The sequence below is a fragment of the Hetaerina americana genome, unplaced genomic scaffold (genome assembly GCF_022747635.1).
Source record: "Hetaerina americana unplaced genomic scaffold, ioHetAmer1.1.p SCAF_3, whole genome shotgun sequence".
Classification (NCBI taxonomy): Eukaryota; Metazoa; Arthropoda; class Insecta; order Odonata; family Calopterygidae; genus Hetaerina; species Hetaerina americana.
The window spans coordinates 6,975,867-7,001,474 of NW_027286874.1; the positions used below are offsets into that span (position 1 = coordinate 6,975,867).

The following is a 25,608-nucleotide window of genomic DNA, read 5'->3' on the forward strand; positions in this document are numbered from 1 at the left end:
TTGGCTAGAAAGCTGTCTAGAGACTTTTTTTTGCCAAAGGTTCAAAATTTTGAAAAATGGAAGTCAGAATTATCATTTAAAAAATTTCTGGTGCACATAGCCATTTCTTTATTAGGGCAATGCCTCATATGCATGGTGCATGGCATAGATTCCTGTGATCTCCACATCACATTTAAACTGCTGTTTTGGACAACACTCCTTGAAGGCTCGTTGACTTTCTGAATGGTAAACAAGCAGGGATTTAATTTCCATTTTGCCGATTGCATTTGCTTAGCGTGAGACATACTTTCATTGGCTTTTGGCCAGGCAGTACGTTCTCTTCTACTGGTATGTGTAGAAATATAGGTTTGCTTTGGAATCATCTTTCTAGTGTTAACCTGAAGTAGAATTTATTCCATGTCCTGTTATTTTATTCTTGTGTGGTAGCTGATTTATCTATTCAATTTTCATATTGTTTTACCTCGTGGATTAGCAATAATTTTATCTATTCTATGGTAAGCAGAGAGTGGTAATTTTTCTTGTTGCAGGCTACTGGACCTGGGATATCGCCTCACGAAGGATGATGGAGATGCCCTGATGGCTATCTCAAACCACTTGAAGCGGTTGGGCCACCTCAGTTCTGCTGCTGAAATGTACACCAAAGTGGGAGACAAAGAGAGCGTACTGAAGCTGTGGGTTGATGCTCGCGAGTGGAAGGAGGCTTTTGCCCTTGCGGAGAAACAGCCGGAATTATGTGGCCTGGTGTATGTGCCATATGCACAGTGGCTGGCTGAGAATGATAGGTTTATTGAAGCACAGAAAGGTATGTTTTCTTTGGGAGTTAGCTGTGACATGGAGGCATGAACAGACAAGGAAATCACTTTGAATACTTAATGCTACCATCAGTCTCACCTTCTCCATTAATTTATTAAATTTTCTGAAACTACTTTTCTTAGTAATTAACCAGATCCAAGACTTTCCTGTGCTGTGAGAAAGATTGCAAAAATATACCACATTCATACAAGGATTTGTGTTATGCATGTCCACACCATGTTGTTTTAATTGCATTACAAGCATTGTTTATTGTATTTTGCTTAAATATTCTCCAAATTCATTAAAAATACAGGCTCACCCAAACTTCTATGCTTTACCCACCAAGATACATTAGGTACTTAACTTGCTTGGTTAGTTTGTTGTGAAAATTTCAGTGAAAAGTGAGCAACCATGTGCTCTTTTCTACAACATATTCCTGCAATCCAATCGTAAAAACCATTTTGTATCTCCCAAATTGGTTGGATCTTTGAAATTGATTTATAATGGGTTATTCTTACCATAATATCATGATCTATTGTTTGGGCAAAAAGTCATGTATTGTTGGAGTCCCTACAACATTGCATAGGGATAACGCCATATAATCCTGTAGAAGTAGTGCTAAAAAAATAGCCACATTAATTCTGGCTTTGACAAATTCTCAAAAATGAAATATACAAGGGCGATTCAAAGAGTAAGGTCCCCTATTTTTTTGAGGAAAAATCAAATGTATTCCCAACTTCATGTACATCGTTTGAAAGGTTGAGCATTTAGCTATTTTTCTACACAATCGCCTTGATGATCAATCACTTTTTGAATTCTTGTAAGCAGCTTTTTAATACCGGCGTCGCACCTTTCTCCCACCACTTCGTGAAGCCAACTGACAGCTGCTTCTCCGATATAAATTTATCGCCATTTAGTGGAAGTGCATGGACATCAAAAACATGTGGAAGTGGGGCAGGGAGTTTTTTGATGGCCAGGAAATCGTCCACGATGAGCAACAGTCGGGGCAGCTGAGTTTGCCGGAATCAATAGTGGCTCCAATTGACGAGATGGTGCGTGATAACTGGGGAATTACCCTTCATGAGATAAATGAAGGCCCTAATGAAGAGAGTGGCTACTTCTCCATGCAGAATATTGTGTCAGAGGTCCTCGGTTACAACAAGGTGTCTTACCAAAGGAGTGTGTTTGCATCATGACAATGTACGTCCACATTTGTCACATCAAACGACCACCCTACTCAATGAATTCGGCTGGGATATCATCGACCACCCTCCTTACAGCCCGGTCGTTGCCCCCAGCAACTGCCACTTGTTTCCTGCTCTCAAAAAACACCTTGGAGGACAAAAATTTAAGTCAGACGAGGAAGTGCAAGAAGCAGTCGTCAGTTGGCTTCGTGATGCAGCGGGAGAAAGGTATGATGCCGGTATTAAAAAGCTGGTTACAAGGATGCTAAAAGTGGTTGATTGTCAAGGCAACTATGTAGGAAAATAGCTAAACGCTCAGCCTTTCCTACGATGTACTCAAAGTTGAGAATAAATTTGATTTTTCATGAAAAAAAATAGGAGACCTTACTTTTTGAATTGCCCTCGCAGGTAGTTTGAATTCTGTTATATGCAAAAATAAATGTCTTTAGAATTGTTGCTTCTGAAATAATTACGTATAGACAGACTCTTAAGCCCATTCCCATTCAGCATAAGCACCGTAAAAAAAGCTGCTTTTAATTTATGGCTGGAAACGTTTGCTTTTTTTACTAAGTTATTTCTCTCTCTAAGTGCCCTCTTGTTGTTCCCACTCCTCTGCTACACCCCACTCCTCTTCCCTCTTCTAAAATATGTTTGGCAATTTGACTCTTGTCTATTCTCTAAAAATGTCCAAACCCGCTTATTCTTTCATACTTTTACATTATCAATAAATCCATTCCACATTTTATAGTTCAATTATTTGCAAGAGCAAATATCAAATTCAAGGACACAAAGCAAATATCATAAGTGTGAATCAGCATAATAGGCCTTGCCCTGTCTCACCCGTATTATCACTAAAATTGCTGATGTTCAAAGAATTTGCGCCGCTTGAATTTTAGATGTGGCTGTCACCCGGGATTTGAACTCAGGGCCCTTCTCTACAGCAATCAAGCGATCTTCTATGAAAGCTGTTGGACCATCCCTACATTAGACTGGCTTTAAATTTTTGCCATAATTTTTTTCCAAGCAAGCTTCAACTTCATTTGGTGTTTACCTTCTGTGCTATTCCTAACAAAAGCCACCCATCACTGAAATAAGTCCAGCCAAAGGAAATAAAAACAAGTTAAAAAAGTTACTCCCAAGGTTTGCTGTTTCATGGAATATGCTGAAAGACCAATAGCATTAACTTCGAGCAACAATATTTTAGCTGCAGTATAAACCTACGAATCGAATTAAGCCTCCAGTAATTTTTCTCATTCATACTTGTTATCATACCTAACATACCGAATAAAAGGCTGGCTAAATAGGGAATAAAAGAGTTTTATCCGATCCTTTCAATTGCCATCATGTGAAGTCATATTTTGAACATCCTTCCTCTGGTAAAAGAGCTGCGTGATGCAGTTATTACAAATTTTCCTACATCATTCACTAAGGACTCCATCAGAAGAATAAAACGTTCATCTGAAGTTTACTCTAATTCAAGTGCATTTCCATGCTTTAGCTGAAACATGCAAGGGGCACTCCAACCCTAGCCATTTTATTCTTATCATAACTGATAGGAGCAGCATATACACATATTACTTTCACATAAATATGGTGGAAAACATCTAAATATACCAATGGAACAATGTGAAAATTACTAACTATTGAAGAACGAAAAACTGTTTAGGCATTTATGGTATTTAATTTGTATTGAAATATGGGTCAAAAATAGTCCTGATATTTTTTAACCCTTTCAATGAAATGCATGTTTAAGTTTGGCGTGGCAATCACCCAGGAAATTCTCATTTCAACATACTTCATATTTTTCTTTTCCATTGTCAAACTGCTAATTTATCATTTGCCATGGTCTTATTTGTCCTTTGTTTTATGCATGGATTACTTTTCCCTTTGTCCTCAAATTTTTACAATTGCATTCTCAGAATAAGATGCTTGAGAGATTCAAATTGAATTGTGCCCTGCATCTAGGGCAATTAACTCAAGAGGACAGGGCGTACTCTTTAATGGAAGTATTTTGATGAAATTATGTGCATTATTATGCTCAATATTTTTTTCTGGTTGTTTCATTTTTAATGGTTGTTGTAGATTATTGTATTTTATGTTACAGCCTTCCACAAGGCTGGCCACCCGGAAGAAGCTGTCATTGTCCTTCAGCAATTGACCTCCAATGCTGTGAATGAGTCCAGATATCAAGATGCTGGGTATTATAACTGGATTTTGGCAATGCAGTCCTTGGATTTAAATGATGAGAAGTATGCTGGTTAGATTTCATGAAAGTGCATCTATATTCAATCTCTTATTGAGTTCTATCAATTTCTATTTTTTTTTAAATATCTATTTGCAGATTTTCCACTGATAAAATAATTTCTAGTTTCAACTTGCATCAAAGGCTTGCGTGCATTTATTATGCATTTGAAACAATCAAACGATATTTTGTGAGTATTTTCTTGAAACTTGTGCATGTGTGTTGTTTTAATTGCAAGCCATCAAATGGAGTTCTCACCTGAAGTTCCTTTATATTCCCAGGATGAGCCTTTCTATGACTGCTTAAAGGAAGCATTATTCAATACTGCTCGATTTCTTGTTTATGAAATTGGCGATTTACATATTAAGGGTGTCTCAATGTTGTATCCTTTTGATTTATCTGAGAAGTGTTATATTATTTCAAATCTCCATTGTAACACCCTGATTTTTGCAAATTTGAATGCTGAATAAGGCCAGCATAACATTTGGAACACTAAAGGAAAAAGATTAATCAAGATTAAAATACCACTTGCAGTTTAAAAAAGGAGCTGATCCAGTATCTGAGTGGGTGTTGTTCTCAGTGCCTGATCTGAAGGTAACGGGGTAAAAGATTCAAGTATTATTTGTTTCTGATTGCTGTGGATTCATCTTCTACATTTAATTTTTTTATTTAAAGGCATTCTGTTACATTATCCATTTACAGTCCTAAAGTACATTAACTGCAATTCAAGGTGCTGATACATGGGCCAAAATATTTTATTGCTGATACATTGCCTTCAGTTTTTTCCCTTTTACCGAGAGTTATGAGCATATATTTATAAAAATAGTAAAAAGCTTAAGTCGCGTAAAAATTCTGAATTTAAGTCGTATGTGTATAGTTAAGTATCTTTAGAGTTAAATTTTCTACTACTGCGAAATCCGCTTTCAATTTCCAGACACATAAGTTAATCTGAAAAATGTGAACATTAATGTAACATCATCCTGTATTAATTTTATTCCCTTAAGCCATATAATTGAGGTCCTATTTAGATTCAGACTTAAACGATTATCAGAACAAATGCTTTTCAAATCAAATACAGACGTAAGAATTAAAGAAAAATACTTTACAAGAATGAAGCGTGAATTATATTAATCATTTTCAAAGTATTGAATCTCTACTGCTCCTTATAGGGTAAACATTTTATGTTGATTTTTCTTTGTAAAAAGGTGGGTAGAGTGTAGGAAACCAATTATGATGATTTCTTAGGTAATTAATTACTAAGGAACGAAGGGAATGATACAATGTGAAAGTGAATGGCTACTATAATTAATCAGTTAGAATTTGTCATCAAAGAATCTAATATAACAGTGTAAACAATTTATTGATTGATACCAAGTGGTTATTTAGCAGTTGCCTCTCGTATATTCATTTGGAGTTTGGCATCATTAGAGAGATTATGATAGGTGGCATTCACAAATTATATTAGACTTTCAGACAAGATTAAACTCTCTCTCCAAGCATCGTCACACTCCATCGCGCTGAAGCAAACTGCTCCCCTCCTCAAAATGACCTTATATTACTCCCATAAGGTCCTTTATCAATGATTCTTGTGAAAACACTTAATTTAGACTAATGGTAGAACTTTCCTTGAATCTTTTTGTGGTTCATCATGGTTCCTCGGAGATATTTAACCTACCCACCCTCTCACTCTCAGGAGACCACCACCAACATGGTGATCAACCTGTGAGACTGGTTTGATAGGTGTGTGCAGAGCTCAGCTTGTACTAAATCTTACAATTTGTGAAAATCATGCATCGTACAAGAGAGGAGGACCATGAATACTTTCAGGCGTAACTTTGTAGAATTTTTCCATAATGAATAATGTGGGGATCGAGATGGTGCGGGGGCTAATGTACTGACTTCCCTCCCAGAGGGCCCGGGTTCAAATCCCGGCAGTGTTGAATATTTTTCAGAGGTATCTCCGATCCCTCCTTGAGGTGCTTTGTGGAGGGCACTTTGAGTGAGTACGCCATCCGTCGGATGGGATGTTAAGCTACGGACCCCTTGGTGCCTTTCGTAAAGAGTAGGCTAATGCCGACGCCGGGTTTCTCTCCACCCTTCATCCTTTCCTATCCATCCCCTATGGTGCAAATGACCTCAGCTGTCAGTCGCCTCCCCTCAAAACTACTACTACTACTATGAATAATGTTAAAATGAAACTTTGTAATTCTGCTTGAAAAATAAGCTTTATTGCAATATAATAAATGACAATAAAGCTTATTTTCATGTGGAGTCACAAAGTTTTGTTTTATCATTTTTCAAAGGAGGGCCAGTCATTTCTCTGTGCCATTTGCAGTATCTTGGAAAGATTTATGCTCAAAAAATTACTCGGTTTAAGTGAAGTTAAAGGTATCTTGAGTCATAATCTGTATTTGAGTGAAGAATCTTCCACAGTGTGTGGCCAGGTACTCTCCACCCCCTATGCTATCATCAGATCATCATAAATTAAAAAAGCTGAAAAAATTCCCAAAGAACCAAATTTATGGACCACAATGGAGATTGTAGAATTATTACCTCTATGAGAGCATTGATAATTTGACTATCATTTCTGTTGCTAAGTATCTTTTTCATTGCGAAGGGGCCAATAAATGGAGCGGGAGAATGTTAGCGAGCACCATACATTCATATTTCATCTATTGGTAGTGATTTTGAAGAGAATGTCTAAATATCTGGTTGAATTTGTCTGGTAACTCCCTTGTTCAATTTTGATCATCAGTGGTATTTAAAATAAATTCTTGAGCAATAGACATATTCATATGCTAAAATAGAAACAATGTTTAATTGGTTATGCACTGGTAAAAACCTGATAACACATAATTCAACTTCGTTTGCTATTTCCTTAATAATTAATAGCCTGATATATTACACATTAGCCAAGCAGGCAAAGGATTTAGGTTCATATAAACTTGCCCAGTTAATATTGGAGAAAATTCATCAGCTTAAAATACCTGCAAAGTACCAGGTATGTGCCATGCATGCTATTATGCCATTCATTCAGCATGTTCCTAAGCTATAGGCATTTCTCTGCACTGATCGCTTTGCATTTTCATTTCAGATTGATGTCGACTTGGAAACGATGTCAATTCATTCAAAGCCATTAGAGGACAACGTTGACCTAGAAATGATGTGCTACAAGTGCTCGAATACAAATCTTTTCAGTTTTCATGGAGGCAATTGTTGCCCTTACTGTGGCCATGCATTTGTGTACAGCTTTGTCTCTTTTGGTAAGAACTGGTTTGGAGTTTGCAATTTCGAGCTTAAAAGCAGTGTGACTCCTACTCAGAGGTGCAAGAAGGGAAGGGGGTCAGTGAGCGGGAGTCCTTGACTCTCACCAACACACTTTCATTTTTTGTGTTTGCCATGGCTGGGTTGCATTCACGCAAGTGCCATTTGAGATGAGATCCCACCCAGTGTAAGAGATTTGATATATGTGACCACACCTGGCCACCTGAGCGGATCTCTGAAATGCAAATCATCAAACAAGAAGGCTGTATAGTGCACCAGGCATTGTCTCTCCGCTCACTTCATACCTTATGGGCTCTCTCCTTCTTCCTCACTTTCTTTGACTCTTATGCTATCACTGTGGAGAACATTTTTCTTTGTAGTAGTACTGGGTAGAGCCATTTTTTTGACCAGGCAGATGCCTGGTCCCTCAAATAAACCGGCATTTGCTCAACCATTTGTCCCAACTCCTCATCCTACCTTGACTATTCAATTGGTAGTGGAAGGTGGATTCTTCTCGAAGCTTTCAGGAACCAGACCATGATAGTGTTCCTGGCCTGGTGGAAGTGCAAAATATTCTAGACAGCACTTGAGGCAGGAGCCTAATCTTTTTGGTTGTAGGGGATTTTGGAAGAGAAATAGCCAGTCGGTAGTATAATAACAGAGTAATTTCTTAAGGTACATTTGGGTAAATCATTATGGGGCACATGATTTTCCTTTGTCTTCACCTAGAATAAAATCTTTAATATCTGCAATTTAAAAAAAAACTAGCCCAAATGATTGGCTTCACTCTAGGCAGACTTTCAACTTTTATGCATAGGATTATAAGTTGTAAACTTTTGTACTTTTTCCACTAATGAAATTATTGTGTAGTCAATTCACAGAATCAGGTGTTTATTTTTGGGTCAGTGAATCAGCGCATGGCTAGTGACAGTTTAATGTTTCTATTTTATGCATATGCCAATGTAGTGGTATTGTATGCATGTATTTGGTTGATGTGTCATCTCCCTTTGATTTTTCCTGAATGAATGCCTCTGATACCATTCATCAGGAGTTCATGGCTACAAGGTCCACCACCAAACTGAAGTAACTCCAATGGAATTTCTGCATAATTAGTCATTATTATAAATGACATATTTCTGCCATCATTTCATCATTGTTAATTACAAATTACTCTTGCTGGAAGGTTTGTTGATGCAGGTTGTTGGTCTTCTTCTTTTATTGCCCTAAAATAGCACTAGAATTCTAAACATTTCTGCATGCTGAAATCACCCTGTATTAGCTCATTATTTTGCCAAATTCAAGTTCATAATAGTTGAGAAATAGAACGGTCAAGTTTTTGTGAGCCATTTGGAAAATTACTGTTTTCTAATTTTCGGGCCTTTTCCCCTTACCTGCAGAAGTCTTGCCGCTGGTAGAATTTGTGCTGGCGGAGGGAATAAGTGATGAGGAAGCCACAAGGCTCATTGAATCCCCACCGTCAGCCAAGGAAGAGTACTCCTCGTGGGTGGAGGATAACAAAGGGGACACACAGATGTTAATCCTATGTGAAAACAAACCAGAGAGTAATTCATTCAGCCGGAATGCATCCGAGGAGAGCAATGATGATGATTTTTCCAATGAAAAAAAGGTATGTTTGTTTTGTCCATGAACCATTCATGCCTGCACTTGGTGCATGCGGAATTGTGTGCCATATCTGACTCCCCTGAAATCCATATAATAAAGGGCTGGTGTGGTTGTTAAAAGTCAGAACAACCATAAGTGTGAGTAAGTGACTGCAGTGTTCTTCCAGAGAATTTTGGCATCATGCTAAATAACACTGGAAAACTGAATAGCTTATCAGCTCTGGCGGTGCTCTAAATAATCTTTATCATTTTGTTTGTTCTTATATAATCTTATCAGAAAAACTTTTAATAGGGACATAATTATTGCCAATGTAAAGTTAGATGATATATTGGGCATCAAATTATGATACAATAATGCTTCTTTTAAGTGAATTCCAGCCACAGTGATCAACCTGAAGGTTGGTTTGATTGGCAAGGATAGAGCTCACCTAGTGCTAAGCCCAACAGTGTGTGTAATTCACTCATTGGCATGGTAATAAGGGGTTCAGTTCCTTATTCCCTCTGTCTAATGTGGTTTCCCAGGAAAATGTAGTACCCAAAAAATCACACAGCTCGGCTGAAGCTCCAGTAGCCAAGCACTCTACATGCTGGGCCACTACATCCCTCATAGTGAAATCAAAGAGACCCAAAAAATATGTTTTTTCAAAAAATTGAATTTTGATGTAAATCCTGTTCTTTTTGGATAAAAATTATAGCATATTAATATCAGTTTAATCAAGCATTATTATTCAATTAATTATACTCCATATTTATTAAAATAAAGTTTCAATGTAAAGTTGGAAACATTTAACATCTTAACCCAGTTTACATAAAACTGTGGTTGCATATCAAATAATATTAATTGGGATAAGATTTTAAATTTCTAACAGAACCATGATTGACCGTTGGATGCAAAATGATAGAGCCCATCGCCATCAGTATGGATTATCAATCAGAGGATAGGTTAGTTACAGCTCGCCAATCTATATCCTGATCTCTGCTAGTCTCTTCATTCCCTCATAGCTGCTCGCACCAATATTCCCCACTATCTTTCTCTTGTAGTTCATCCTTGGCCTTTGTTATTCTTCCCTCCATGTGTTCTTCAATGATGATCTTCAATAAACCATTGTGCCAATATATGCCCTCATGTGTCCAATAAATTTCGCTATTCTTCTGGTAAGTGTCCTCCATAGGCTTCCTTCTTCACACACACTTCTAAGTTGTTAAAAGTGTTTTATTTAAAATAGTAAAATTTTCAGTCACATTAGCAGATGCAATTGCTTACTTGGGTTGCATTAATATGAAGGAATACTTTAAATGATTCATTATAGCATAATTGTGCACTTATACAAAAGTTAATTGAGTTGCAGAAGGAAAAAGTTGCCTAGTTGCTCTAAGAGTATGAGGGTAGTTTGAAAGGTTCTCGGAATCACCACCAGATGTCAGTGCTAGTGCAATGACTTTCCTGAGTAGTAATAGGTAATCCTCTATGACTAAACATGTAATATGTCAGTGGTCTGGGAAGAGATCTGTGGTGCGGATGCCTCTCTGTTGTTGTTCCCGTGTAGTGATTCGTGAAAACGGAAAAAATTGAGATTCGAGCAGTGATTAAATACTTCGTAAAAAAGAGGTATAAAAGCAAAGGGAATTCATGCCAACTTTCAGAACACTGTGAGAAACTCTGCTCATTCATATTCAACTGTTGCCAAATGGACAAACGAGTTTAAGTTAATACAACATTTTTCAGAGTGTAAAAATCATTCGCCTTACCTGGGATTCGAACCCAGATCTCTCAATATCCGGTAGAGTGCTTTAGCCAGTTAAGCTATCAAGGCATCCTCTTAAACTCTGAAATATTTGGGCTTTTAAAGGAACAAGATTTTGTGACGTAAACTCTGAAATTTGTTAGGTCAGGATAGCTTAGATGATGATCTGTGCAGTGGTCAGTCAAAATGTGCCACTACCCCAGAAATTATTGCAAAGTTACATAAAATGGTCATGGAGGATTGCCAGCTGAAAGTGTGAGAAGTTGCTGAAGCTGGAGGGATGTCATCTAAACAGGCTCATCATATTTTAGCAGTAGAATTGGATATGAGAAAATTATCTGCTAAATGGGTACCACAACTCTTGATGCAGGATCACAAACACATCATAATGGAAAATTCTGAACAATGTTTGACCCATTTTAAGAGCTACCATCAAGATTTTCTGAATCGGTTTGTGATCACACATGAAGCTTGGTTTCATTACTATACTCCAGAGACAAAACAGCAGTCAAAGCAGTGGAAACATGTTTATTCACCACCACCAGAGAAAGCAAAGGCGGCCAAAAAGGTAATGGCTTCAGTTTTCTGGGATGCAGAAGGGATTCTGCTGACAGATTATCTTCCAACTGGTCAAACAATTACTGGACAATATTACACTAACCTCCTGGGCCAACTACAGTTAAAGATACACCAAAAAAGACCTAAGAGACAAATTGCTGCCAGACCCAGCTTATTAGCGTGATTTGGCTCCGTCAAATTTCCATCCCTTCCCCAAGCCCAAAATTTTCCTCTGTGGATGGAGATTTTCTTCAAATAAAGAATTAACTGCCAAAGTAGACAGGTATTTTGAAGTCCTGAAGTAATCTAATTTTCAAAATGGGATGAAGAAATTGGATCATTGCTGGACCAAGTGAATTAGTGTACAAGGAGATTATTTTGAAAAATAAAAAAATTCACTAAGGTAAGTCATTTATTTCTATTCCATTCCGAGGAATTTTCAGATTACCCTCGTATCATTAGCTCCCTGCATTGGGGTGAGAAAGAATAATGGAAAGGGAAAGGAGGGAATTCCCCTGGCTAGGCACAATCCATCCATCAAATAACTAGGCATTTGATAATCAGCATTCTACAGTAATTTATAATAAAATAAATAATGAGAAATTACAATGCAACAGTTTCAGAGGGTAAAAATCATTCATCTTGACCAGGATTCGAACCCGGATCCCTCGATATCTGTACGAGTGCTTTAGCTAGTTAAGCTATTGAGGTACTGTCCTGCATATTTAGCGGATGATCCAGTTAAAAGTTATTAATGGCATCTCCCACAGTTTCTTGGAATGAGATATTACTTTCTTTCTCAAATCTAAAGAAATCTGGATGGCAGGAGCAGTGTGTTGGGGAAACTTTACACTATAGCTGTATACAAATCTATAATTTGCTCTTATGCTCGTGTTTAAATTCTGAATTTTAAAATGCCTAGTGTTTTTCTTAACTGGTGACAAAACTTTTCAGAATGATTTGTATGGGCCAACAATGTTGACTAAAGATGATTTGCTTGAACTGGATCCTGCTGAAGTATTAATCAGGAGGTGGCCAAAACCCTTAAAATACCAATTTTATCGCAATGTGATGCCATCCTTTGCTGTGAGGCAGTGTAACTCTTGTTTTCGGGTGAGTATGAGGTTCAGTGCTAAGCATAAAAGTCTATGGCATGATCTTTTTGTTTTCAATAAGTGGCCAATGAAACTTGTTATCCAGCAATTCTATCTTATATATAGTGTTGGGGCCACTGTTTACGTGCTTATTTTGAGTGCACTTAGTGCGCTCTCAGTTAAAAGTAGTGTTTGTTTTATTTGCTCTTGTCCAATGCCTGTGAAATTAATTCTTCATGGATTTTTTTCTTTTATAGGGATTTTTTCTTGAAGATTACGAACAAGCTGTAGTCCAGAAAGCCCATTGTCCATTTTGCAGAGATGAAAATAATGGAAATGTGCGTGTCATAGCTGAAGACTCATAATGACTTATTGCTGTTATCAATAATTTACATGTAATGAAAGTATGTTTTAAACATATGAATAACATAGTACATACTTTTTGTTGAGATAAATATTGATTTTTTAAATAATTGATAAAAAAATTTTATTTCTTTAATTATTATTACTCAGCATTTAATATTGTATAAATTTGCAGCTTTAAAGTGTGCCAATTCAGTAGGAAAAATTAAAAAAAAATGGGAATGACTAAATTTTTTCATAACATTATTAAGCAATAGATAGGTTAAATTAGCCAGAAGGCCACATTCTTCGGAAAAGTTGGGAATGCACTATTCAAATCAGGATTATGGTATGATAATTGGTACTTCAGAGTGAGAATGATGTTACTTTTGCCTATGAAGTAAGATCAAATAGGCCATAAGCACATGTGCTGGATCTGGATAAAACCAAAACTATATCTATTTGGATTGTTTTCAGTTATACTGGTGGCACACATGAAGCAAAGAGGAATGATTCACTTAAAAAATACTCAATCCCTTTCTATGCACTTGGGACCAAATGTTGGGTGAAGGACACCATGTTCATCCAGGGAAATATGGAAAAAGTTGAGAATTGGAATCCAGGAAATGACCAGCCGCCTTGCTTTAATTCAAAGTTACCAGACTTATTTATGAGCAAGTTGCAACAATCTATTTTTAACTATAAAAAAATATGGAGATGGATCCAGTGGTAAAGCAGTCTTAAAGATCTATGGATAAAGCTCCATTACAGGGAATACCTCATTATTTCACACAAGGCTTGTGATATTTACCACTGAAGCCCACATGAAACAATGAATTTTTTGCGCTGGTATGTGAGTCATCAGTCCATTACTTGTAAAATGCAATTTTTTTCTCCAAACTTTTAATTCACTCTGTATGTGAGGATTACTTACACACATTATCCTCCTTGGATTGAGTTTTTAAAGTAAAAACCATGAAAAATGATCAGAAGTGATTAACTTAATGATGCCAGTTATATACCCATTTAAAAAATTTCTTGTGCCTTCTCACAATGTTCTATGCCTCTAAATCAGGAAGTAGGCAGGATGGTTATTGAGAAGCAAAATGATCTCAAAGTAAAAGAACAGTAAAACAATCCTGAGGCTTCCACAATGTGTATCTGATAAAGGATCCATGCTGTTTCTGGGAATTACCATCATGTAGGTTGATGGTTAGACAACTGTTATGCCCCCAGTCCTGGAGGTATCTTCCGGCCGAAGTGATCTGCATCGCAGTTTAGCTGCTATATATAGGAGACGCTGGGTGGCACAGAATGCTCTAATTGGCTCTTTCTTGGCAGTGAATAGGAATCACCCTTTTGCACATGGAAGTCGTCATAGTAGTAGCCGTCGTCACGTTTGAAATTATTTGGATTTTTCATTATTTCTACCACTTCTCTGATGAGTCTCGGAAAATAGCGTTTCTCTCTTGCCAGCACTTTTGCTTGGTCGAACTCAATCATGTGTCCTGGTTCTGACCACGCATGTTCCGCAATTGCCGATTGGCCTATATAAGGCTTCACACATTACACTTGACCTCATATACTCTGCCGTACATGAAATCAGGCATTCAGTCCTTAGGTTTAGAGATAATGTTACTGATTTTACTTGCAGTGGAGAAACTAGTTATTACATTACGCTTACATAGGAGCTTACTTAATTTTATGTAAGGATGAGCAATTTACCATGAAATTAAAACAGTGAAAAATTATTGAATTAATTGTGATGTTCATAGTCATATCTTTAAGTTGATCATATTTCAGTCTTGTAATTATTTTATCTAATGTTGAAAAGGCATAGGAATCAATTTCATTCTGCAGACTAATCAAAGAGTGATCTAAAGAATGAATGTTTAGGAATCAGTTGTTTCAAATGTGTCAATGTTGTCCTTTTAGAGTTTTGATCATATTTAACTTAGCATCAAGTCAAAGGTGCCAGAGTCAACTGATCTGTTGTCAGGACAACTGACCTATATACTGGCTATGGTACCTTTTAGCTGCCATTTCAGGAAAAATTCAATTTTCAGGGTCTTATGTCCTTATTTTATCAGATCAAAATATGACCACCCTAGACCATGTCAGTCAAGATGCTAGAAACATTTTAACTTCATCTTGGCTTACTTTAAATCCTTCCATATCCTCATGTTATCCTTGAATCTGTTTTATCTGGTGAGGGTAAAAAAGAAACTTTGCACTTCCACAAAAAGATTTAATACTTCGCGACCATGGTTTCGATGCTGTGCATCATCATCAGGTGCTGATGCACATGATGGTGAGGTAATGAAGGAATTCCACAAAGTTAAACCTTAACCTTATGTTTCATCTGGTGTTGAATATCTTCCTCTGTGTTATGAGATTACCATTGATGTTTATTGCCTGAATCTTCTTGTGATCCCTGAATAGGTCGAAAAATGTGAGATTTCCTTACCCATGTCCAATTAGATATCCCATTGAACTTTTCTTTGAGACAGAGATTTTCTTTCAGGTAAAATTTAAAATTTACATTGCATAATTAATAAATAGTTGTGAAAATACCAATCCCATAAGAACCATGGTGAGATATTAATGATTTACTGTGAATATGAAACATCTTATCCGTGCAAAGAGTAAACTTTAACTAGCCATCCAATAATTTAACTTATTTCAAAAATTTTACTTAAATGAAATTAAAAATGTTGCCCATCAAATATTTTTGGAGATATGAACCCACCTTTCGACTTTTTTATGCTTCCTGGCATCTCTCAAATGTCAGAATGGAATTGAACTGATGGAAGAAGAGATGGGGCTATCTGCAAACACACTGTTAGGATTTTTCACCTTAGTCTGTTTGTCATCCTCTTCCTGATAACCTATTGGCTCAGTTTAATTCTTCTTCTGGCTGACTCAATTTTTTTCTCAAAAGAATTTAATAGCTGTTCTGCATATGGAGATTTTATATATATTTCCGTAGTGGTTGCAGTTATCAGTGCTTAAAAAAATAATGATCAACATCTGTTTATATTTGAAGGATTTACTCCCTCTAGGCCACTGTTTACCTTAATCTATCTCATTGCAGGGTTCTCTCCTCTATGGGTGCTAAATTTCTTTACACCTAAAGAGACACTGTGCAAATATTATAATTACCTGAGCCATTTATTCAGATATTGGAGAGATAGAGGATAGGACCTTAATAGGTAAATACAGGACAGGGTCAACAAAATCCACTCATATTTGCCCTTTTAATTGGACTTCTACTCTTTACAATGTTGCCTCTCCTCCCTCATCCTTCCCCCATGTCTTTCAAAGAATTAAATTGCCTCAATATATTAACATTTAGAAAAGTTTTATGTCTAATTCAGTTCCTATAGAGTGGCCTTGGGTATGAAGTACATCTATCATCATGCACAATGCTTGTCATCCTTGGTGGATCCCTCCTGTGGTGGTTATGGCAGTGGAAATTGTAAATGGTTCTGTCTTCAAAGGCTTTTTTTAATTTAGAGACTCTGCCTAGAGTTTCCATTTTGATGAAAGGCTTCAAAATTTTTGACTTAGGGCAAACATAAGAGTTAATAAATATTGACTCATGCGATTTTTTATGACAAAATGAGAATGCATGTACCATGAAAAAAAAGTTGGTAGTGATGGGGGATTGGAATGTAGTAATTAATAGGCTATGAAATTAACGGTATTGAAGTAGGAAATTATGATTTAGGGGAAAGCAAAGTTGCAAGGAGAAAACTATAGAATTTGCCAAAGAAATAGCTTAACTAAAACTAAGACCTGTGTTTAACACCACCATAGACATGGGCATGCATGTGCAATATGCAGAGATATCTAATATTATGGTTAGGCATGAATTTAGTAATAGTGTGATCAACTCGCACAGTTACCCAGGTGCTTGGTAGCATTTATAAATCTGATGTATAATTAATATATGCCTATGAAATTCCATAACCAGGTAGATTATTGTTTTAAAAATCGTTCTTATGTCGTGTTTCACGCCATATAAAATATGACCGTATTGTTGGCCTCATTCTTTAATAATTAAACTCACAATATCATTAATTTTCATCAGAATGTATTTCATATAGATTGAGATTATTTTACGGTCAAAAATTTACTTGGCTACTAATATTATTGGATAACATTTTTTAAATTCCATCTTTTCATGTTTTATCTATGCGGCCCTAAAATGTGTGATACTATAGACAAAATATAACTTTAACCTTTCATGGCCGAATAATGTGTACTCCTACTTGTAAATGAATACGAATTTGTACCTCATTCAAGTCACGATATTTGGTTCGTACAATTTGTTAATTAAATAAATAAATTATTGATCCAGAGCAATTAAATACATTTTTGCCAAAATATTTCTCTTATAATCAACCTAAGAGGCAAAATATTATCTACGTAACTTTTAGTATTATGATGTTTGCTTAATAAACTTGGAAAACATCCTCGGAGAGGCGATACGAATCGCCGCCTTTTTATTATCGCTTCACTTTCTGCCAAGTGTAGGCGCTTCTGGTGGTACAGCTTAGAAAAGTGACACGCGAGTATACGTTTGAACATTCAAAATAGAGACATGCTGCTTGTCATCGAATGGTGATGTCTTGAAACAGATTATCTTACATCATGCGAATTTTTTGTTTAATGGAGAAGTAAATCTTTGACGAACTCTCATCATGCTGCCAAAATTGTTCATTATCGTTGATATGGAGTAGCATGTCCCTATGGTGGTTATCTTCACATTAAATATCTTTCACATTCGTGAAAACCATGGCTGGAAAGGAACATCTTCAACTGTCCCACTTTATTAAAAGTGTACATGAAAACCTTCGCTGTAGCTCGCGCAATCTTGGTTGGAAACAAGCATGGCTTGAGCATTGCGATAAAAAAGAAGTCTTAGAAGTATGCATAATATTCTCCTAAATGTCATAGCCATTTTGTGCAATAACGTGTCACCTAATTATGTTCGTTATTTTCAGGAATATGCGGCAGCAATGCATAAGCTTGCCACTAAGTACTGGGAGAGTAATCCTGAATCTAACGTTAACAGTCGCATTGAGTGGATAGTTAAACAGTGCCAGTGGTATTTTCTTGGAAACGGCATGAAAAATATCACAGATCAGGACTTAGTGAAAATCAGTAGAATAGAAGACGAACAAAGTAAGGGAATTCCTTCAAATTCTGCGGTTGATTCTGAAATAAAATTTGAAAACCCGTTATTGTTGCTTGACGTTGGTAGTTGTTACAATCCATTCAAGTTGTTTCCCATTTTTAACACCATAGCCATTGACTTGGCCCCAGCCACAAGCGATGTGTTCCAGTGTGATTTTCTAGAATTGGTTGTTAAAGAAAATATTAAAGGCGTTGACGATTTGAGATGTGGAAGTTATAACTTTTCGCATTCTCAGACTAAGCAGTGGGAACTGCCAGCGGGGTTATTCGATGTTGTCAATTTTTCATTGTTCTTGGAATACCTTCCCTCGCCACAACTTCGCTATGAGTGCTGTAACAAGGCCTTTGACTTGCTCAAACCTGGTGGTCTTCTCTTTATAATAACGCCAGATTCAAAACATGCTTCTGCCAATGCCCCGTTAATGAGAAGTTGGCGAATCGCTTTAGGAACCATAGGTTTTGTGCGAATTGCCTATCAAAAGTTAACACATTTACATTGTATGGCTTTTCGTAAATGTCCGTACCCAATTTTGAAAAGGAACTTGGTGGAGCGATTCAAAAGGTACGCCAAAGTTTTGCCGACCGACATGATTGTAATTCCGCAAGACTCTAGTGTAAGAACTGACAACACCGAATGTGCTCCCCCAGAAAGTAAATACTGTTCGGACACTGTGGATGTTAATTTTTTTTCTGAACTGCCGATGGAATATTGAGCATTAAATTTTCCGTAATGGAAGACGGAAAGCAAGTCATTTGGGAATTTTATTACATGGATGAAAAACTGACATATCTCTGTCACAGGATATGGGGACTAGGATCACTAATGAGGAGGAAGTGAAATTTGAATGGGAAGGTACAACTACTTGGTCCCAAATATTTGGAATAAGTGTCAGTTTTTTTGTCTTTCTCTAATAGTAGCAAGAACACAAGTCATTGTGTGGTTGTCACTTTATTCTGCTCCATGCCTTATTTAGTAATGGCCCTTTTTGTCAGAGTGCGGCAACATAACTTATTTTTTTATAAAGCAAAACCCCTTTAAAAAGCAAGTTATGTTGCTGCACCCTGTACTTTAAACTTATGTAATTTTACAAAATGAATGCAGCCTATACAGTATGGAGGGATACTAGCTTGGGCGTAATTCATAATCTTACAAATCTAGGTACCTTATCCACCAATTATTTTCCTGTTGTTTTCAAAACTGGAGCATGTGCAGAAACGCTCATTTGCATGATTTTCAACCCTCTCAATGGCATTAATATTCTAAAAAATTAGACTTTTAGGAAACTTCATGAGAGCCAAAAACAATTTACAACTTCATAACAGGCTCAACTTTGTGACATGTCATGTTCGGAAGAATATATCGATGACCAGTGAGATAAAAAATTTTTATGAAACCAAACATTTTTTTTGTCATTTATAAGCATAGCTTCTTCACGAGACTCAGTTCAATGCAATATGATCATTTCCTTCCTCATCACCTATCAGTCCTGTGCTTGTTATCACTACCCACTTTTTCACTCTTGTCAAATCCATGTCTTTGGTCCTACTGGTGCCTTCGATTTTCTGTAACTTTTCTAGCTGCAATCCACAACACCTATTTCCTTGATTTTGGTTACCTTCTTGTTAAGGTTGTCAGTCTTCACTGATTATTGATCCATGTATTCAGGTTATGGTTTTTTTATTGGTTATCCTTGTCAATTCAGATTAGTTGTATCTCTCTGCCACCTTTCAGTTATAACATAAGCCGTCAGCATTCATGAAATTATTCAGGTAGATCTGAAAGTCTTTCTTACAAAAATAACCTTAAAAAGGCAATATTATATGGATATTTGGGACTTCCGTGATGCAGACGACATACTGATGTCACTACTGCTTAACTATGATATTTGTATTGTAGTGGTTTCAAATATATGTATACTATAGGCTATTTTTTGCAGAATTCTCACCAGATTTGTGATGAAAACCCTATAATAATGGAAATGAGCCTTGGCAATTATGGCACTCACCCCTATCATCCTTATATTGTGTCCAGGAGTGGGAGAGGCTATTCTTCCACGGTTGTCATCTCACAAATCCTTGGTTAGCAAAAGTTACATTAGCAGCACAGAAGATGCAAAAAAGGGCTGAAATAGTTACAATGGGGACTTGGAAGGTTAGGACGATGTTGAGAACAGGAAAATTAGAGAATATAAAGGGAAGATGGAGGGAGGAAATGCATATATGTTGATGTATAAGGGCTGTGTGAGGTGAGATTGAAGGACAGTGCAGATTCCTGGAATGATAGTTGTAGAGTAGTATATAGTGTAGGGGAAGGAAGGTAGCAAGGGGTGGCAGGAATACTAAACAAAAAGATGGGAAGAAGCGTGGTAAGCATAGAAAAAGTAACTGATAGATAATATTAGAAGTAAAAGCTGCATCAACGAACTTGGCCATTGTTCAAGTCTGCATGCCACCGGCAAACATAGAGGAGGGATAGATCGGGTGTATGTTAGTTTATGGATATAATTGCGGGTGTTCCCGGAGGAAATATTTATAGTGGAGGATTCGAACACAACTTTGGGGGAGAGATGGTTGTGAGGTTAGCGACTATGGTTTAGGCATGACCATGGGGAGGAAGCAATAGAGTTGAGAAGGAATGGGTTAATTATCACCAACATTTGGTTTAGGCACCGCTAAAGGCATAGGTACTAGTGGAAAATGCTGAGGAATTCAGGAAGGCATCAGCTTTTATATGTTATGGTTAGGCTCAGATTTAGGAAGAGTTTCATCAATTTTCAGTTTCCTGTGAGTGAATGCAAGCTCAGATCACGGTTTAGTAATTATGAAGTTTAGTGTCTCATTCAAAAAGATAAAACAGGGAAGGAGGTTTAGGAAATGGAACATAGAAGCCCTAATCAGATTGACTAGGAAGGGAGTATCAACAGGCTGTAGAGAATATCATGAGTGAGTAAAGGGGGCTGAATACTCTAGAGGAAAAATGGGAGCACATCAAAAAGGGGATATTGAAAGCTGCAAAAGAAGCTATGGTAAATTGGAAAAGGACCAGGAAACAATGGATTAAGGATGAGGTGATTAGAAAGATAGATGAGAGAAGGGAATGGAAGAATATAAACAAAAGAGTTGAGGTTGAAAAAAGTATTAAGAGTTAAATAATAATCAGATGCATGAAACAAATTCAGAAAAATAAGAATGGTGGAAAATGCATTGCAAGAATATGGAAAGTTTATGGTGAAATTGGTGAGCTGCACAGGAAGGTGAAAGCACTGATGGTAAGTAAGGAAAAACTTTAGCAAACAAAGATGAGTCAGTAAAAATATTATTTAAGCCAGGGTAGATTCAAGCAAGATGGAAGACATAAATAGGATCTCAAAGGGTAGGGATATGAGGCCAGCAGGCTTAGGAAGAGAATATGGCATAGATGAGGATAGCTTAGGTCCAGGCTTGAAAGTGAGGACTGGGATAAGTTGGGAAAATTATTATTTGAACCAGAGAATGTTCAAGAGGGATGGAAGAATGTGTACTTAAAACAGCTGTCTCCATGCACCTCACAATCCCTCCGCCACTGCTTCCCCAACCTATTCACCCCCAGATGCTTCCCATTTCCCATCTATTTTCCTCAAAATTACCCAGCTCCTATCCCTCTCTCATGATTTTCTGTACAGCCTAATGATACTCCATCCTCGTCAATCCAGTTAATGTTTCTGCTTTTCATTTCTGAACTGCCTCCCCTACCTTATCCTTTTGAATAGGATGCTACACTTCATAATTACTAAATTGTGATCAGAGTCTGGATCCACCCACAGTAACAGAGATTGATTATGCTGTTCCTAATTCTCTGACTAACCATCATATAAACTAACTGATACCTTTCTCAGTCACCTGACAAGTGTTAGTGATGCTTAACCCATTTCCTGCAGAACTCAATTGCTTTCTCCCCACAGTCATTCCATGTTCCTAAACAATAATTCCCTATCTGACTGCCATTTATTTCTTTGCCTACCATCACGTTACAATCCCCCATAACTATTAAGTGGTTCCCTCCAATAACACCTGTGATTATATCCTCTAACTAATCATATGCCCCTAACTTCTTCCTCCCTATGATTGCCTGGTGGCATGCACCCCTGAATAATGACCAAGTTCATTGGTACCACTTCTTCATTTACCAATAATATTCTATTAGTGTATTGCTCTATGTCTATAATGCTGCTACCTAGTTTTTTTGTTTTGATTTTTGTAGTATTATAATCTCTCCTTGCTGACTCTCTTACCCTTCGCTGCATAGTACTCTAGTACTGTCTCTCCAGTAATCTCTGATATCCAAGTCAGGATGTTAAGAAATGGCTATTTAAAACCATGAAATAGAGCGTAGATTTGTATGGCGTGGAAACATGGCAGTTGAAACAAGACAAAAGGCTTTTGAAATGTGGGTGTGGAGAACTATGGAAAAGGTGAAATTTATTTATTTATTTAACAACTTTTTGGGGCAAGATTGAGATTTCATAGTTCCTTCTTCCATTCAACTCCTGCAAATGATATTGAAAACAATTACAATACACCCATGCCCTAGATAAAGGAATACCCACTTAGGCAAGAATTGAACCTGTGACCTCTAGGTTGGCAGGCGAGGACCTTGCCACTATGAGGACCAACAAATAGACAATAAGGAGAACAAACAAGGAAGTGCTTGGCATGGTGAAAGGGGAGAGGGGATTGTTGGGATAAATCAAAAGGAGGCAGGAAATATGAATTCAGAGATTTTTTTTGAGAATAGGATGTTCATGATAATGATAGTGGGGAGAAGCTAGGCAGGCAAGTAAGGATATAAAAAAGATAAGGTGTCGGGTAGAATGAAGGCAAATAGATGGTATGCAGAATTGAAGTTTTTTATACAGTGGGGTCTCAGGTTTTTGTTTTGTCAGGAAATGTAATAGTGTGCATTCAAAAACATACCTTAAAACAGTAGACTACCAAATAAAATAATCTAGTAAATTATGCAGCCGAACACCTTAAAGTTAAACCACCCTTGTAGACACTACTATATGTACCCCTTCTACCCTAATTTTGAAAAAAATGTATGAGCTAATGATTAGGATAAAAGTTCTTGTTAAGTGGTGAAATGGAAGTTGAAAATACTTATGGAAAAATCTGACGACTTTGGTAGATCTTTCAGTAAAACTTTCCACTCAAAAGTTTACCTTTACTGTTGCCCCTCTAGTGAAATCTTAGATAGGTAATGACTATGCAAATAAGAAGTAGGTTTGGCCATGAAAAGTAACTTGATGCAGTGGAAGTGGTCATAATTAATGTGATTGGAAGTTTTCCTCACTGATCAGGAAATATGCTGACCATCAATCTAACTGAATTTCAACGAGTTCTCGTGAACTCTTATAGCCTTATAAATATTAAAAATAGGGGAAAATGGCACTCTGGACATGTTTTGCATTAGTTTATCTCTATCAGCATGCCCAAAAGGATAATCCCATGGCCATAATAGGCATAATCACTTTTCACGATTAATCGCCAGTTTTATTTGTGTCATTCCATTTTTTGTCTGTTTATCATTAGTGCTGGTTCCTCTACAGTCTCTCCAAAACGCCCTGAAAAATCACTTAAAAAATTCTTGTTTTTTAATCTTGTAGTTGTCTCTGCTGAGGAAATAAACTGCAGGGTTTGCTAGTGTTGTGTGCCTTTCCTGCATGGTATGACCCCTGGCATGGGATTAAAATCTCCAATTATCAGCATGTGAATTTTGGCATAGTTTTAATTTACAACAACTGTCCCAAAAGTAGTATGACTTATTTTTTCCTTGATAGATGGGCGGCAGTTTCTCTAGCTGGGTTCAAGGGAGGGGAGTCTCAGGAAAGGCACCGAGGCTGGAGGCAGTTCACTCCCAGCCTTTGCGGAGTGCGGATCGTTCATTCGCAAAACTTCTATAACGTGACCTTGTCACACTCTCTCATGACCCAGGTATTGGAATTGCAATACAACATCAAATTTTACAATTAACTGGGCGAAACCGAGAAAAAGACTAATGACATGCTTAAGACAGCTTTTGGTGATAATGCTATCAGTAGATCGGGTGTTTTTGAGTAGCACAAGTTGTTTTGGAGGGTAGAGAAGATGCTGTAGACACCAAACATGCAGGATGCCCTTTGACCTCAAAAAGTGTTGAAAATCTTGCAAGAGTGAAGGATTTGTTGGACAGGGATTTTAGATTAAATATTCGAATGGTTTCTGATGAACTTGTCATCCCTTAAAGTGATGGCCATTGACTTGTGATGGAAAAGGTGTGTGGGAAGTAGGTGCCACGAGTGCCCTCAAATGAACAAAAGGACACTCCCAAGAGGAGTTGCCTAGAGCTTCTTGACCATGTGAGTGAGGATCCAAATTTTCAGACTGCCATACCAGACATCTTCCTCTTCCCCCACCTCAAATTTGAGCTGAAAAGACATCACCACAGCTTGGTGGAAGCATTACACGTGGGGTGGCCTTGATGAGGCAGCTTAGAAGCATTACAGGCACCACCTTACAGAAGGCATACGAGGCATGAAAAACCCAATGGCAGCGGTGTGTGGATGCATAAGGGTGCTACTTCAAAACTTGGCACTCACAATTCACGTATTTGTCAGTTCTACTGTTATTGGGCCCCCAGAATGGGGCTCGTCGGCAACCTCCTTCTGGCCCTCCTTGAACACCTTGTGCCACCTCCTGGACTGTGACCTTGAAATGCAGTTGTCGTCAAAGGCCTCTTGAAGCATTTGAAAGGTTTTGGTGGTATTCTTTCCAAGCTGCATACAAAACTTGATGGCCTATTGCTAATCAAGCGAACGCTCCATCGCACCGTGTTACAAAATCCAAAAATGCATTTCATGCAGAGGCACCTGTTTCCTCTCAACTGCTGGGAGCAAACTGGCAACTGGCTGCATTTTTTTGATCAACAATTTATTTATCAGGTTATTAATTCCATTTTATTATTCATTACCTAATTCTCACTTAGGGTGCCATTCATCTCTGTGATACTCAATCTTAGTTTCTTTCCTTTAACCAACTGCATAGTCTTTTCTTCATGAAAAGAAAGTAATGCAATATAGACTTTGTTTTTCACAGAAAATATAGTTATTATTCAACTAGTTTAGCTGCATTAACATCTGTAGAATAATGGTACATGGCACACACGGTACGGATATGGAATCAACATGAATATTGTTACTAGCAATGATATGAGCAGATACCAGCAGTACTTGTATACAATGTATGTGCCCCCCAACCCTCTTCCTTCCTATAGAGCTAGCTAATCAGGGTCCCTGATCTGCCCTTTTCCCAAATATTTTGGGCAGGTAATCTCAGTGTAGACTTTAACTACTACCATATCATGTCTACAGTATGAGCATTGTTTTTCAAAGAATGAGACAATTTACGCAAATTACCTATTCTGTCAATCCCTCACATTACAATAACCTTGGTCAATGATTTAGAAGATTTGGCATTGAGAAATCTTAGTGAATTTAATGGTATACGCAGTAATTTACATGGGTAGTGTATTAGGAGAAATATTTCTTG

The 25,608-nt window shown here is 37.3% G+C and overlaps 2 protein-coding genes across 4 annotated transcripts in view; both read left to right on the forward strand.

Annotated features, from left to right (window-relative positions):
• Oseg1 (intraflagellar transport protein Oseg1) overlaps positions 1 to 13,622 on the forward strand; it is a 38,841-nt gene extending 25,219 nt beyond the window's left edge. Inside the window, exons 18-27 of one of the 3 annotated variants that reach the window (XM_071587775.1) lie at positions 528 to 802; positions 4,081 to 4,225; positions 4,318 to 4,408; positions 4,500 to 4,600; positions 7,111 to 7,219; positions 7,313 to 7,481; positions 8,880 to 9,109; positions 12,362 to 12,520; positions 12,759 to 12,896; positions 13,321 to 13,622. In XM_071587775.1, the coding sequence (XP_071443876.1) occupies positions 528 to 802; positions 4,081 to 4,225; positions 4,318 to 4,408; positions 4,500 to 4,600; positions 7,111 to 7,219; positions 7,313 to 7,481; positions 8,880 to 9,109; positions 12,362 to 12,520; positions 12,759 to 12,866 (1,387 nt within the window). In that variant the 3' untranslated portion in view covers positions 12,867 to 12,896; positions 13,321 to 13,622. Of the gene's footprint in view, positions 1 to 527; positions 803 to 4,080; positions 4,226 to 4,317; positions 4,409 to 4,499; positions 4,601 to 7,110; positions 7,220 to 7,312; positions 7,482 to 8,879; positions 9,110 to 12,361; positions 12,521 to 12,758; positions 12,936 to 13,320 lie in introns of those variants that run through there. The other 2 variants (XM_071587776.1, XM_071587774.1) reach the window with 2 other exon arrangements.
• Positions 13,623 to 17,432: 3,810 nt separating this feature from the next.
• Positions 17,433 to 19,438, forward strand: Samtor (S-adenosylmethionine sensor upstream of TORC1). Its single transcript, XM_071587778.1, has 2 exons — positions 17,433 to 17,775; positions 17,853 to 19,438. Exons 1-2 carry the CDS (start codon positions 17,644 to 17,646, stop codon positions 18,756 to 18,758), a joined length of 1,038 nt encoding a protein of 345 aa, XP_071443879.1. The 5' UTR covers positions 17,433 to 17,643; the 3' UTR covers positions 18,759 to 19,438.
• Positions 19,439 to 25,608: the final 6,170 nt, after the last annotated feature.

Bases quoted from the DNA above. Each gene is read 5' to 3' on its own strand.
- Samtor (XM_071587778.1), top strand. From the start codon at position 17,644: ATGGCTGGAAAGGAACATCTTCAACTGTCCCACTTTATTAAAAGTGTA. The intron at 17,776-17,852 runs GTATGCATAATA...CGTTATTTTCAG, and splicing joins ATAAAAAAGAAGTCTTAGAA to GAATATGCGGCAGCAATGCA.